The 14,357-nt window shown below is 47.0% G+C and overlaps 1 protein-coding gene across 1 annotated transcript; it reads right to left on the reverse strand.

Annotated features, from left to right (window-relative positions):
- Positions 1-1,074: 1,074 nt before the first annotated feature.
- Positions 1,075-13,116, reverse strand: LOC122744332 (zona pellucida sperm-binding protein 3-like). The gene is made up of 10 exons (XM_043989787.1): positions 13,096-13,116; positions 11,820-12,212; positions 9,668-9,783; positions 9,063-9,154; positions 8,099-8,294; positions 5,876-5,984; positions 3,210-3,301; positions 2,136-2,233; positions 1,847-1,960; positions 1,075-1,253 (listed from the first exon to the last, which is right to left on the reverse strand). The coding sequence occupies exons 1-10, from the start codon at positions 13,114-13,116 to the stop codon at positions 1,075-1,077; spliced, it is 1,410 nt and encodes a 469-aa protein (XP_043845722.1).
- Positions 13,117-14,357: the final 1,241 nt, after the last annotated feature.

Here is a 14,357-nt window from a genome sequence, read left to right on the forward strand (position 1 = left end):
CCATTATTTCTCCTGTACCATTGACCAGCTCAATTCCCTTTCTATTCATAGGCATCCAGGGTTATCTGTTAAGTGCCTGGAGAGGAAGGACTCATGTTTCTCATATGAGTAGCCTGCTTTTAACCCACCATGAACAGAGGAAGAGAATGGTATAGGGACCGCAGTGTTTTCTGTCATAACAATAGGAATAATAATATTTGTGTATGAAGAGTGCATTGAGCAAGACATCTAAGTCTGCTTCTGAAGGGCCTTCTAGAGTCCTGGGCACAAAACCTGGGTTAAGGCATCAGGTACCCTGGGGACCACGTTCAGGGGGCAGTAGTAGAGCTTCGAGGGGCCTTAAAAGGCCACCTGAATCAGTCCTCTCCTCAGATGGGACCCCAGATTTAAAGCCAGAAAGGACCTGAGGATCTCGAGTTACAGGTGAGGAAAGAGAGGCACATCTAAGGGTGAAGCATTGATCCAGCATCATCCAATGAGCTAAAAGTCAGTGATGATCCTGAGCCCTGGTAAGACTGGGGAAGATGATGCCTTAACCTACATCCCAGTAGAGATTTTGATGAGGGGCCACCTGCCATGTAGCTGCTTTTCCTGTTCCGAGCACAACAGGGTGAGCCAATGTGGTAGAGAGACCCGAGGTCAAAAAGCCCCAGGGACCAATCCTACCTCGGAGCCTCAGATACTTCCCATCTGTGTCATCTTGGACAGCTTACTCCCGCCTCCCCCGACCCTGGACCTCAGTTTCCTTGTCTCTAAAATGGACGCAATGGGGCAGCTAGGTGGAGTGGTGGATAAAGCACCGGCCCTGGATTCAGGAGTTCCTGAGTTCAAATCCGGCCTCAGACACTTGACACTTACTAGCTGTGTGACCCTGGGCAAGTCACTTAACCCCCATTGCCCCGCAAAAAAAATTACTTAATTACTTAATTAATTAATTAAAATGGACGCAATGACCTCCAAGGTCCCTCCTGGGTCTAGAGCTATGATCCTAGAAAGTCCCTGTCCCCCATCCCAGGCATGGAGAAGACAGGGAGCTGGGCATACCATTCTAAGTCTTTATTAAGAAGTTCCCCATTAGGCATTCTGGGGGATAGAGGATACAGAGCTCCCTGTGGGGGAGACAGAGCGGGCCCAGGTCTGAGACCCCGGCTGAATGCTGGTGTGGACGCAGAAGGCTGTGGCCAGGATGGTGAGCAGCATTACCTCCAGAAGCAGAGAGCCCAGGATCAGGGGCAGGAGGTCCAGGGGACCTCCTGCAAGGAGGAAGGTAGGGAGAAAAAGCAGAAATGAGACACAGGCCGACCCCCAAGGGTCAGAAATGGGGCTAGGGAAACTTATGCCTCTTTGTTTAATTATAACTCCAGGGAGGGGGGCATTTTACAGATAGGAAAGTGAGGCCCAAGGGAAGGTCATGCAGGCTGTCACTTTCTACTCTAGACATACAGACAGCCACAGTTAGGGTTTTAACTGAAGCAGGAGCCCCGAGCAGAGCAGGGGGCACCTCTGCACTTAGAGCATAACTCATCAGACACTGGACTGGGAAACAAGAAAACCTTGGTTCAAATCCTGTGTCAGACAACTATATAGGGGCAAGTCACTGCCCCTCTCTATAACTCGGTCTCCTCGTCTATAAAATGAGGACTGGATGCCATGATGCCTCAGGTCCCTTCTAACCCCAGGTCTGGTAACCTATGACCCCCTCTAGTCCTCCGGTTCTTTTAAAATGAGGGGGTTGGACTCTGTGGCCTCTGGGGTCCCTTCCGGCTCATCTTAGAGCCAGGATTCTAAGCAGATAGATGGCCCAGATTTTCCACAAGGGTTCACAACCATCACCCCAATCATTTACCTTTGTTATGCTTGTCTTTGAGGGGCAGAAGAGGAGCTGAGACTGGGGAGGAGTCTTCCTTTATAACCAAGGGATTGACTTGTACACCAGAAACTTCAGGTGGCTCCCCAGACCCTGAAAGGCAGAGGTCATGCCCCCTTCCCATCATTCTCAGCTCCCAATGGGCAGCCCCTCCCCCACCTCAGTGCATCTGCCCCCTCCCCTCCCAGCTGGTTGCTACCTCCCTCCTCCCTTCCCTCTAACCCCCAGCTTTCCCTGCCCACAAGGCCAAGGGGTGGCCAGCTCCTACCTGCCAGATCCCTCCTATGTAGGTGCTGGTTGGGCAGGCAGCGGCTCTCACAGCAATGGCATACACTGCTCATCAAGGGATCATCCAGAAGTACCCACCTGTGGACATTGGAAGTGAGGGACAGAAGAGGCGGCCTGGGCTGGGCATCAGGATACCCAGATTCTGCTCCCTGCCCTGCCGCTACCATTGTGTTCTGCCTTCCATGGCCATCCCCCACCCCCTGAAACCCACCCAACTGAAATAGACCAGGCAGTGATTGACATCAAAGACTCCACACTCTTGTCACCCCCAAAGAGCAAGGCTATGATTCACCTACAGCACACATCTGACTAGGTCACTCCCCTGCTCATGAAACTTTCATAGCTCCCTATTGCCTCAAAGACACAGCTTGCCCCTTGGGAATATCACTCCTCTTCCTGAGCAATCGCTGGGCAGAAGTCACCTGGCAGATACCTGCACAGGTGCCATCAGAGTCCCTTCCTCCACCATGAGCTCTCCAGAGCCCCTGGAACCGCCAAATGACTCAACAGCCAAAACAGGCCTGGTTTTACCCATGCAGATGACACTTCTCTAGGAACCCTAAGCACCCTAAGAATCATGGGTGCCTCTCTCAGGATCACAGAGCTGGAAAGGAACTCAGAGACCATGAAGTCCAACCCCCCTCATTTGATAGCTGAGGAGGGGCAGCTAGGTGGCGAAGTGGATAAAGCACTGGCCCTGGATTCAGGAGTACCTGAGTTCAAATCTGGCCTCAGACACTTGACACTTACTAGCTGTGTGACCCTGAGCAAGTCACTTAACCCCCATGGCCCCGCCCAAAAAAAAAAAAGTGATTTGAGACAGCTAAGGAAACAGAGGCCCAGAATTTGTCCAGGGTCACATGACTGCCAACTGTCTGAGGCAGGATTTGAACCCAAGTCTTCCCACAACCAAGACCAGAGCCCTATCTGCTAAGTCACCTGACTTGCAGCTGAGAATCCCATCTCTCCAGTAAGGCTGTATTTGCCCAAAGCAGGGGCCACTTGGCCCCATGGTATCTAATCTGGGGCCCACCCCACCCCCAGTGACACTTACTCATTTGTTTCTCTGTGGAAGGAACAGGCTTTCTTCATGTTGTCAGAGGGGACTTTGGGGTCCCACACTAGCAAGTGGCAATGAAGGTAGACCTACAGGGCAGGAGGCAGGCTTGAGGTGGGAGGAGGGATGGGCACAGCAGGGCCCTGACAGCTCAGAGAGTCCTCAGTTCCAGCTGTGCCTGGCACCACATACTGCAAAAAGCCCAAGTCTGCAAGTTCAGTCCTGTTACCAGTGGGGAGGGGGCTCCTTAAGGCATCCATAGAGAGACTTGTGGAGGGGAAAGTTTTGTGAACTCGGGTTGGGGAAAAGATCACATCTTTATTGTCACTTAGCTCCAAGTATAATTTTTTTTTTTTGCGGGGCAATGGGGGTTAAGTGACTTGCCTAGGGTCACACAGCTAGTAAGTGTCAAGTGTCTGAGGCCGGATTTGAACTCAGGTACTCCTGAATCCAGGGCCGGTGCTTTAATCCACTGCGCCACCTAGCCGTCCCCTCCAAGTATAATTTAACATTGCCTTCAAATATTTAAAAACCTCATTCTTGAGACACTGGGTCAAAGATTGGGTAAAAGCCAGGGCTTCAGACTGAATTCAGGCCTCTAAATTTGGATGAAATGATCCAGAAGGAAAGAAGAGAAACTGAGAGAATAATATACAACTACAACAAGGTCAATGAAAGGATTCTTAAAAGGGAGCCAATTCTGAGTAACTGGAAAAAATAACAAGTATGGGCCATGATGACAAAAAAAATAAAGCACGTTTTCTTCTCAGAAGAGAGGTGGGGAACAACTAGAATAGAATGGTGCATACAGCATTTTTATGCTTTTTTGTCTCCTCCCTACCCCCACCTAAGTTCAGTGCCTGGCATATAGTAGGTATTTAATGAATGATTGTGTAGAGGTAAATAGCTAGTTGGCACAGTAGATAGATTCTGGGTCTGGAGTTAGGAAGACAGTTAAAATCCATCCTTGGCCACTTACTTAGCTACATGAACCTGGGCAAGTCACTTAACCTCTGTTTGTCTCCTCAGTGGTAAAAGAGGATAATGGGGATGTAAAAATAAAAAAGGCAAAAATAAAACAATTTATCATGGTCAGATTATAGACTCATTGTATGAAAAAAATCAGTGAGTCCTGAGCAACAGTTTCAGGAATTTTATATATGTTCTGGTTACATAAGCAGTTATGGTACAATGGAATTTCTTTTTTTTTAATTGAATAGAATTTTATTTTTCAAAATATATATAAAAACAGATTTTAACATCAATTTTTTAATAAAACTGTGTTCCAACTTCTCTTCCTCCTCCATTCCCACCACCCACCCACTAGAATTCAAGCATTTCAAAATAAGTTATACATGAGTAGTCATGAAAAACATTCCCACATTAGCTAGGTTGTGAGAGAAAACAGTCAAAAAAACCCCAAAACTTCAGATTGAGGAATTGTCAAAGAGGAGGAAAAAAAATGTGTTTCCATCTGTTTTCAGATACTATCAGTTCTTTCTCTGTAGATGGGTTGCCATTTTCATAAGTCCTTCAAGGTTATATTGGATCATTGCCTTGCTGAAAATAACCACATGCTTCCCAGCAGATCATCTTACACTATTGCTGTTATTTTGTATACAGTACATTTCACTCTGCTTCAGTTCATGTAGGTCTTTCCAGGTTTTTCTGATAGTATCCTGTTAATCATAACCTGTATATAGTACCTTAAACTTGACAGAGAATTTTCTTCATAATAGCCCAGCAAGGTAGGTACCATATGTTTTGCCATTATAATCAATCATCATAACTATTTCCCTCCATCCTATTCCCTTCCCATGATATTTACTCTATTTTCTCTCTTCTTCTAACCTATTCCTCCTCAAAAGTGTTTTACTTCTAACTGTCCCTTACCCAGCTCAGCACTCCCTTTTTTTCACCCTTCCTTCCTTATCCTCTTCCCCTCCTACTTTCCTATAGGGTTAAATAGATTACTCCTCCAATTGGGTATGAATGTTATTCCCTCCATGAGCCCAATCTGAAGAGATTAAGGTCTTTGAGCTAATTCTGTGTTCTAAATTTTCTTCCTCCCTCCCTCCCTCCCTTTCTCCCTCCTCAACTCTCCCTATGAAATCAAGCAATTCAATACGTCATACCTGTGCAGTAATGTAGAACATCTTCACCTTCCTCAAAAGTGTTTTGCTTTTTACTGCTCTCTCCCCCAATCTGCCCTTCCCTCCTTCCCCTCTCCCCGACCCCCCTTATCTCCTTCCCCTCCCTCAGGGCAGAAATATATTACTATACCTACTTGAGTATGTATGTTAGTCCTTCTTTTGAGCCAATCCTGATGATATTAAGGTTCACTCTCTCCTCAATTCCTTCTCCCTCTTCCCTTCCCCTCCATAAGCTTTTTTCTTGTTTTCTTCATGTGAACTACCTCTCCCCAGACCATCTTTTAAGAAAAAGACTATTCAGGTTCCTTGCATACCTAGGGAAGGAAAGCTCAAGAAAGTATCCAATTCCAGACCAAGAAGAATACTCATGGGCAGCTAGGTGGCACAGTGGATAAAGCACCAGCCCTGGATTCAGGAGGACCCGAGTTCAAATTTGACCTCAGACACTTGACACTCTGGGCAAGTCACTTAACCCTCATTATCCTGAAAAAAAAAAAAAAGAATACTTACATCAGAGTCTAGTTCAGTGAATTGGAAAGCCTGCAAGGAGAGCAGCAGAGTTTCTGGGGCAGATCGGGGCAGGAATCGGGAGCTAGCTTCCCAGCCATCCACAAAACACCTAAGTGAAAGAAGCCAGAGAAAAAAGGGCATCTTGTCAGTGATGAGCCCATCGAGTCCTTTACAGAGAAGGCAGCAAGCCCCAGGAGAGGCAGGGAGAACAAGAATCATCCCATTTTAAAGGTGAGGAAAAGAAAAACAGAGTGGGTAAGTGACTTTCCTAAGGTCACACAGCAGAGTTGGACCTGAACCCAAGTCTGAACCAAGGCTGACGGCACCATTAGGATTCATGGGAGGGAGGGGGGCAGCTAGGTGGCACAGTGGATAAAGCACTGGCCCTGGATTCAGCTGGGAAAGAGCCCAAAGTTCAAATCAGACCTCAGACACTTGACACTGTGTGACCCTGGGCAAGTCATTTAACCCTCATTGTCCCACAAAAACAAACAAACAAATACAGAGGATTCATGGAGGGAAGACCACCTACTTCAGTCACACAATGCTGCCCCAGACACATATACTGTCTCCTAGTTGTAGAAAAGGCCAAGGCTCCCTCCAGATAGGAGGGTTATTCAAAAGTACCAGACCTCCCTTCCCTCCCCTGCCCACCCAAGCTGTCACATAAGACCCTCTGGCCACAAGAATATATGGACATGGGCAGCTAGGGGGCACAGTGGATAAAGCACCGGCCCTGGATTCAGGAGGACTTGAATTCAATCCAGCCTTAGACAATTGACACTTACTAGCTATGTGACCCTAGGCAAGTCACTTAACCATCATTGCCCTGTCCTAAATAAATAAATAAATACACACACACACACACACACACACACACACACACACACACACACACACACATAAAACAAGCTCTCCTGCTACCAGCCCAACACCAGGTTCTCTATCACTGGCCTGTCTAGGAAGAAATAGATCTGATCAGGAATCAGGAGAAACTGGTCTAAATTCAGACTCTGCTACCAACTGGCTGTGTGACTTTGCCCAAGTTAAATCCCTTCTGAGTCTCAGTTTCCCCTGGTGTAAAATAAGGGGGTGAGGATAAGTGATCTCTAAGGTCCCTCCCATCTTTGACATTCTAGGGAAATCAATCTTTAGGGTGCAGATGCTCCTAGACCCTCTAACCAACCTTTCTACCCAGGTTGATCAGACCTAGACATGTCCCACTAGAGTTTTTAGGGCATCTGTACCTTTGATCCCAAACTATAGATAGCCCACTCAAGTATGTCTCCCTACATGTCAATAGCCTCCCTGGGGCCACTCTCTTGGTTGGTATTATGGGCAATAGCCCCTCCCCCAAATTTCTACCTCATGTTCCAGGAAGTTAGGCTTGGTACTATGGTAGGAGACTTTCTGTGTTGGCTTTGTGACTGACATTTTCTTAGAACAGTGAGTCACATCAGCTTGTAAAAACTACAAAATCCAGCTAAGACATCAATTATGACCCTGGGACTACCTGGTTAGTTCCTACTCTGTCCGCAAAATTCCAGCTTGAGATAATCAGCTTTATCCCTGGTGTTTGCTGATCATCTTATTATTCTACCTTGTGGTAAAAACTGAAAGCTTCTAACAGAGGACGGCAGTTTTTAAAGGACCACCCTTTCCAGGAGGAAACCATGAAGAACGGCTGTGTATCTGCTAAGCACTCCATCTCCGTCTGCTAAGCACTTCACTTCTGGGGTGTGAGTTTAAAAGGCAAGGAGAGAATAGAAATAGGATCTTTTCTGCCTCTTTCGCTCACTTGAAACACACACACTGACAAGTTCGTTAGCATGGTCCTTGATGATCTGCCCGGTTTTCTGTAACAGCACTTGCTTGACGGGGTTCTCAGCCTCAGAGGTGGCCTTGGGTTTTTGGTGAGTTCTATACGGAATATAGACTAAGCTTAGATCTAAGACTGTTTGTATTTCTACTTTCCTATCTCTCTAATCAACATCACCTTGTAATTCCCAAACAATAAAAGCTCTAACTAAAGATCAGAGGCTTCTTTCACTTACTGGTCTAGGAGATAAATAAGGGAAAGGTTAAAGGGGAGTTTAATGCTCTTGTATCCCATTTTAAATCTCACAACCTGATGTAGATCTTCATCTTCTATCAACAAATCTTTGAATATTTTTATATCAGTACTTTCCTCCCATGCCCAAATATAGCCCACCCTGACAGTACCCATGGTTGTCAATAATGTTGTAATGCAGGCTGGGCTGGCTCAGAGCTGGTCCAGGGTAGGCCACACAGGTATCCACATATAGCTGCAGGGGCTGCTGGGAGTCACTGGCTACTGAGAACTCTACCTGGAGCCCAGAGCCCAGGGAGACAGTGGTGGAGTTAGCAGTGACCTTGGCAGTGGGTGTGCCCAAGTCTCCTGAGAGAGAGAGAGAGAGAGAGAGAGAGAGAGAGAGAGAGAGAGAGAGAGAGAGAGAGAGATTTATCTATTACTTCAATTGGTGATAAACTACCTCAATTGTATTCAGAGGCAGGTTGAAGGAAAGCAGAAGTAACTCTGACTCTCCCCCTCATTTGCTGGATGACCTTGGACACAGGAAATTTCTCTGGGCCTCTGATTCCCCTATCTGCATAATGAGAGTCCTGATGCCCCTTTCCTTTCTGACCTTCCTCTGTTCTAAGGCCCTTTCTAACTCTCACTTTGGCTGCTAGATGACTTAGCAGACAGAGTGTTGGACTTGAAATCCAGAAGGCCTAAGTTAAAATCTTTCCATAGACAATGTCAAGCTATATGACTCTAGGAAAGTCAGTTCTTCTCTCTCAACATCAGTTTCCTCAGTTGTAAAATGGGAATAATAATAGGACCTACCTCCCAGAATTCTTGTGAGAATCATGTGAGTTAATATGCAAAGTGCTTTATATAAGGCTTAAAGGGCTATATGGATGTTAACTATTAATATAATTGTGATCAGCACTTTCTTCTACCAACATACTCTGTTCTAAGGTCCCTTCTCTTGTGTGACATACACACAAGCCTGGGGAAGCAGTAGGAACTCAACCACCTGCCTATTCCCCACCTCCCTCCAGGGCAACTTTGAAAAGGATAGAAAAGGAAGCCTAACTCTGCATGCTACCTCCAGATTTGGACCAGGGTAACCCTTCCCTTCCACTCCCAGTTAGGACTCACCAGGCCAGAGCCTCACTGAGAAGTCCAGGTGCCCTATGCCAGACAAGGATCCAGTCACAGAAGAGACCTGGGAAGGAGCTGGGGCCTCTAGCCTTGTAAGGTAAGCAGAGAGTTAAAGCTAGAAAAAGGGAAGTAGAGGTTGTTAAAGTAACTGGACTTTATTCCTCCTTACAAACTAAAGTCAGTTATAGAGATCATAGCTGAGGGTTAGGATTCCCTTAGGTCACTATGATTGTGTTAAAAACAGCCTGGGTTTGGGCAAATCTATTCTTCTCTCTAAATCTATTTCCTATTCTATGGACTTTAATATATTTCTTTCAGACCTAGACAAATCTAACTAAAATAAAATAAAATAAGGGGTAAAAGGTTGGACCAGGAGCTCTCAATCCCCAAATTCTTAAATCTGTAGTTCCAGAAGGGTTCAGTGCTGGGATGTAACAGGAAAACAGAAGCAGTATCTGAAGCTCAGACTCTGCTCCCCATCCCCAGGCTCCTAACTAGCCACCTCCCAGAAGGGGCTTGAAGGGTATATGTATCTAATCTACTTCTTGTACTCTAGCTCAGCTTACCCTGCCCGACCACCCCTGGAAGTCATAATGACCTACCCAGCGTAGGTACAATTCACTTGATGACTGAAGGCTCCAAGGTAGGGCTGTGCTGAGAGTTGGGGTGGGGGGCTGTAAACCAGGTCAGCAAAGAACTCTACCATTGCCCCAGCAGTCTGGAAGAGACAGGCAGGTCTCATACTCCACAATTCCTTCAGTCCTGGAGCCTACCCAAGAACCTCCTAGAAAATTCTTTAGTTGTGGAGCCTCCATCAGAGCTTTTCCCCAATGCCGCATTCCTCTGCCTAGAATAGCTACCTATTCTTCCAGCTCTCAAAATCCTCCCAATCTTTCAAGGTCCACTTGAAGTCCTGATTCTTCCATTACAGGATGGTAAAAATTATATCACTTGGGGGTCAGGAGAGTCGAATACTCATTCTAACTCCAATGCGACATCACCATGTGACCCTTTGGACCTCCACCACATCCCTCCTCTCATTCCTCATCATCTAGAGGTTCTCAAACACCAGGTCTAGCAGGCCTGGTGGGCCCCTCCCACCCCCAGCTGGGAAAGAGCCCAGAGTTCAATGTCCAGCCAGAGGACCACCTTAGACAGGCACCAGAAAGGTCACCAGGCGCAGGACATCCTGCATGCATCTTACACTCAGTGGGTCCGGAACATTTCTCATCTATCACCACAAGCCTTCCCACCAGGGTCCTCCATTTCCATCGAGGACGCCTCCACCCTCCTAGTCATCCAGGCTCTCTTGCCTCAACATAGTCTTCGACTCCCCCTCATTATGACTCACTCCCATTTCCGACCAATCGGCAAATTGTCCATTTCCGTCTCTACAACTTCTCCTCTCTCTGTGCTCGCAAAGCCTCCATCCTACTCCAGGCCACTCATCACCCCCTGCACCCCACCTGGACCACTGTCACTGCCTCCTAATTGGTCTCCCTCCCTGCAGGCTCTTTCTTCTCCAATCGCTCTTTCATAAAAATGAATAACCCCAAGTCCCAAGTCTAATCAAGATACTCCTCAAAAAAAAAAAAGTGTGTGTGTGTGTGTGTGTGTGTATATAAACTATTTTTATACATAGACATATAATACATAATAATAAATATATAAAATATAGTATATTCTACATAATTATATATATATATAAAATAAAATAATGTATTCAGTGGTTTCCTGTTGCCTCTAGAATAAAATACCCATTTTTCAGCCTGGCATTTAGAGTCTTTCACCCTCTGGCCCTCACCTGGACACATTTTATATTACACCCCAAACAGCACTTATCACAGTGCTTAGAACACAGTAGGCCCTTAATAACTGCTTGTTTCTTTCCTTCATACCTAACATGCCTCCTTGCTGTCTCCTACATGCAACATTCCATTTCTCACCTCTATGAATGGTACATCCTCTCTTTACCACCATGCCTTGGAAGCTTTACTTTCACTCATTCAAGGCTCAACCTAAAAGCTACCTCCTCCATAAAGTTTCCCTGATCTTCCTAGATAATATTCTCTCTTCTTGATCTATATACATACTGTTGGGGCGGCTAGGTGGCGCAGTGGATAAAGCACCAGCCCTAGATTCAGGAGGACCTGAGTTCAAATCAGACCTCAGACACTTGACACTTACTAGCTGTGTGACCCTGGGCAAGTCACTTAACCCCCATTGCCCCACCAAAAAATAAAAAATAAAAAAATAATAAAGTTATATACATACTGTTTTTCCTCCTACTAGCTGTGTGACCCTGGATAAGTCACTTCATCCTGTTTGTCTCAGTTTCCTCATCTGTAAGATGAGCTGGAGAAGGACATGGCAAACCACTCCAGTATCTCTGTCCCCATTAGGGGTTTTCTTGGCAGAGAGATGGACACGACAAACGACTTCAAGGTTGAACTCAGGTCTTGCTGATGCCCCGGATCCAAGGAAACCAAAGTAATTTCCAGCTATCTAGGACATTCTGAGTGTCTACTGTAGCCCATATTGGTTTCACCTTTCTCTGGAATCCTGTCGCCCTCAACTATATTGGTACCAAACCACTAAGATTTGGGGAGTCTGTAGACCCAGTGGATGAGGTTCTGGGTAGGGGAGGGTCACCAGCAAGGCCCATTTTGGGGTAGAGTGCAGGTTGTTTGGCTGCCTCGATGCCCCCTAAACCCTACCACCCAACAGGTCATCTGTCAATCAGCCCCCGCTCACCAGCTGGGAGAAACCACAGGCTTTCAGGGGGCCAGCAAAGACAACATAGCCAGGCACGGTGATGCCTCGGGAAGGGCCACAGCTGCCCAGACGCAGGTACCGGCCATCCGTCGAGGGCGACTCCTTCACCGCCAAGAGGATGTCTGTGCTATTACACTCCTGCAGGAGGGCATCATCCACCAGGAGGCTGGCACTGACTTGGGAAAAACAAAGACCAGCCTTTGGAATCTCTGCTGCCCTGGAAGGTCTCCCAGAGTTCAAGCAGTAGGATGGGAAGACAATGACCCTTGGAGCAGTGAATGAGGAGGCAAAGTGACATCTTCTGTCTGACCCAGCCCAAGAAGGGTCAGTCCTTCCCACAAGTCCAAAGGTGCCACCCCCACAGGCCTGGTGCTTGTTTCATCACAGATGGGACTCATAGGGTGCAATGGAACCTTGCCCACCTGCTCTAAAGATGAAATTCCTGCCTCCTCCCAAAGAGAGGGGACACTAGTTTCTTCCTCTTGCCCCTTTTCTGTATGGTAGCCCCTTTTGGAGGTCTGGGGAAGCCTTTGGATTCCTGCTCAGAATCACATTTTTAAATAATTCAGTTAGAGATTAGTGGAGAAAAAAAAAGATTCCAATTTTCTCCCATCCAAATTCACAAACTCCCTGAAATCCATGGAGCCTGGTCTGGAGAGCCCATCTGTTCCCCAGTGATTGGGTTGGGCCATGTGACCTCTATGTTATTCTATGGTGTCCCATCTGTGTTTTCTTAAAATTAATTAAGCTACTACTGTGTTTCTGAAGTAATTGCTATCGCACCAGTTTGGGCAGTGAACATATTTTAATTTATTAATATTATATATACCAGTAAAGGACTGACAGCATATCTCCCTAACTTCTGATGGTCTCAGGCCATGAGAATGGGGGGTGGGGAGTGGGTGAAGCCAGGAGCCCATGCCAAGAGTGAGTTCCTGGCGTGGCCAAGGGTTTTATCCTCTTTTGATAGAGGCAGGTCATTATACATTGATCAAAGCTAATTGGTTAGCATCATTCAATTCCATTGGTTGACATGACTTGAGGGTGGTCTACATTAAAATGAACTCTACAGGGGCAGCTAGGTGGCTCAGTGGATAAAGCACTGTCCCTGGATTCAGGAGAACCCGAGTTCAAATCCAGCCTTAGACACTTGACACTTACTATCCTGGGCAAGTCACTTAACTACCCCCAAAAAATAGTAAAAAAAAAAAAAAATGAACTCTACAGATTATATCAGGGAAAGACCCTCACTCACATTGCTCAAGGCAAAGTCCATTATCTAGGTGTGGTCTGATCTCATCAGTCCTTCAATGAGCTTAAAAAAAAAAGTCTATCTCCATTTCTGTTGTTCCCTTGGGTTTGTCCTGGACTCTCTGGACTGGGGGAAGAAAGCACTGAGAAACTGATCCCTGGGTCCCCTAAGGAATCTATTATTTTTTGTTTTGTTTTGCAGGGCAATGAGGGTTAAGTGACTTGCCCAAGGCTACAGACCTAGTAAGTGTCAAGTGTCTGAGGCTGGATTTGAACTCAGGTCCTCCTGAATCCAGGGCTGGTGCTTTATCCACTGCACCACCTAGCTGCCCCCTGGAATCTATTATTAATCATTATTTTCTCACACATCTTTCCAAGAATCCCACCCCTGCCCCCAACAAGCAAGAATGCCTCTGTCTCTGCACTCCAAGCTCTCCAAGGCAGGGGGACCCTCCTCAGGCACACCAGCACCCCAGATCCACATTACTGAATGACTTTGGGCCGAGCTGCAGAGACTTTCAGCTGAACCTGCAAGGTTCAGTTAGGCCCTTTACCCTCCCAGCTCCAGCATCCTTCCTTCCAAGTTCTAAGGGCTCTCTCATATGAGAGACTCTCTGTTGTATGTTTTAAGTTAGTTCCCTTCCAACTTAAGAACTCCCTTATGGCATAAAGGTCCCCCCAGTCTTGACAGTTTATCGTGTGACAGGCTGCATCCCGAGGCTTGGATTCTAAGGGCCTGGCAGCTCAGAAAGTCTCCACCTCACCACTGTTTGCTGAGCTTTTCTCCGGGTAAAGGAAGGGGGAAATAAGGAAGAGACTGAGAAGAGAAGAGCTTCCCCTCCCCTCCTTCATCATTAGGGCCTGGGCCAGCCCCTCCTCAGTACAGAGAAGCACCCCTCCCCCCAAGCCCAAATGAAGACCCTCAGTGCCCATGGGCTGCTCTTGGGCTTCCCCAGTCACCTGGAGGGTGAAGAAGAGACAAACGCAGGCCATTTGGGGGAGAACCAAGGAGATCCACTCACCCTCCAACCTAAGGCACCAGCAAAAAGCCATCAGGAGGTGCCCCTAGGCCTTGCTTTCAGCCCCAGAGACAAACATGGTAGCATTATAGCTCCCTAGCCCCAGCCAGACTTTATAGCCTGCTGACCCTCCCCGCCCCCAACAAGGCCCAGGTGTGGGTCATTCCCACCCGTGAGGAAGGGCCGCTTCCAATCTCCCCACACCTGCTACTACCCCTGCCAGAAGTGAGGCCGGGGAAGGGCAGGA

The sequence above is a fragment of the Dromiciops gliroides genome, chromosome 1 (assembly GCF_019393635.1).
Source record: "Dromiciops gliroides isolate mDroGli1 chromosome 1, mDroGli1.pri, whole genome shotgun sequence".
Classification (NCBI taxonomy): domain Eukaryota; kingdom Metazoa; phylum Chordata; class Mammalia; order Microbiotheria; family Microbiotheriidae; genus Dromiciops; species Dromiciops gliroides.

Coding starts and splice junctions, on each gene's coding strand:
- LOC122744332 (XM_043989787.1), bottom strand. CDS start 13,116: ATGGACTTTGCCTTGAGCAAT. Junction 9,784..11,819: donor CCTGTGGTTTCTCCCAGCTG/GTGAGCGGGGGC, acceptor TGTCTCTTCCAG/ACTGCTGGGGCAATGGTAGA. Junction 2,234..3,209: donor TTCCACAGAGAAACAAATGA/GTAAGTGTCACT, acceptor CAATGTCCACAG/GTGGGTACTTCTGGATGATC.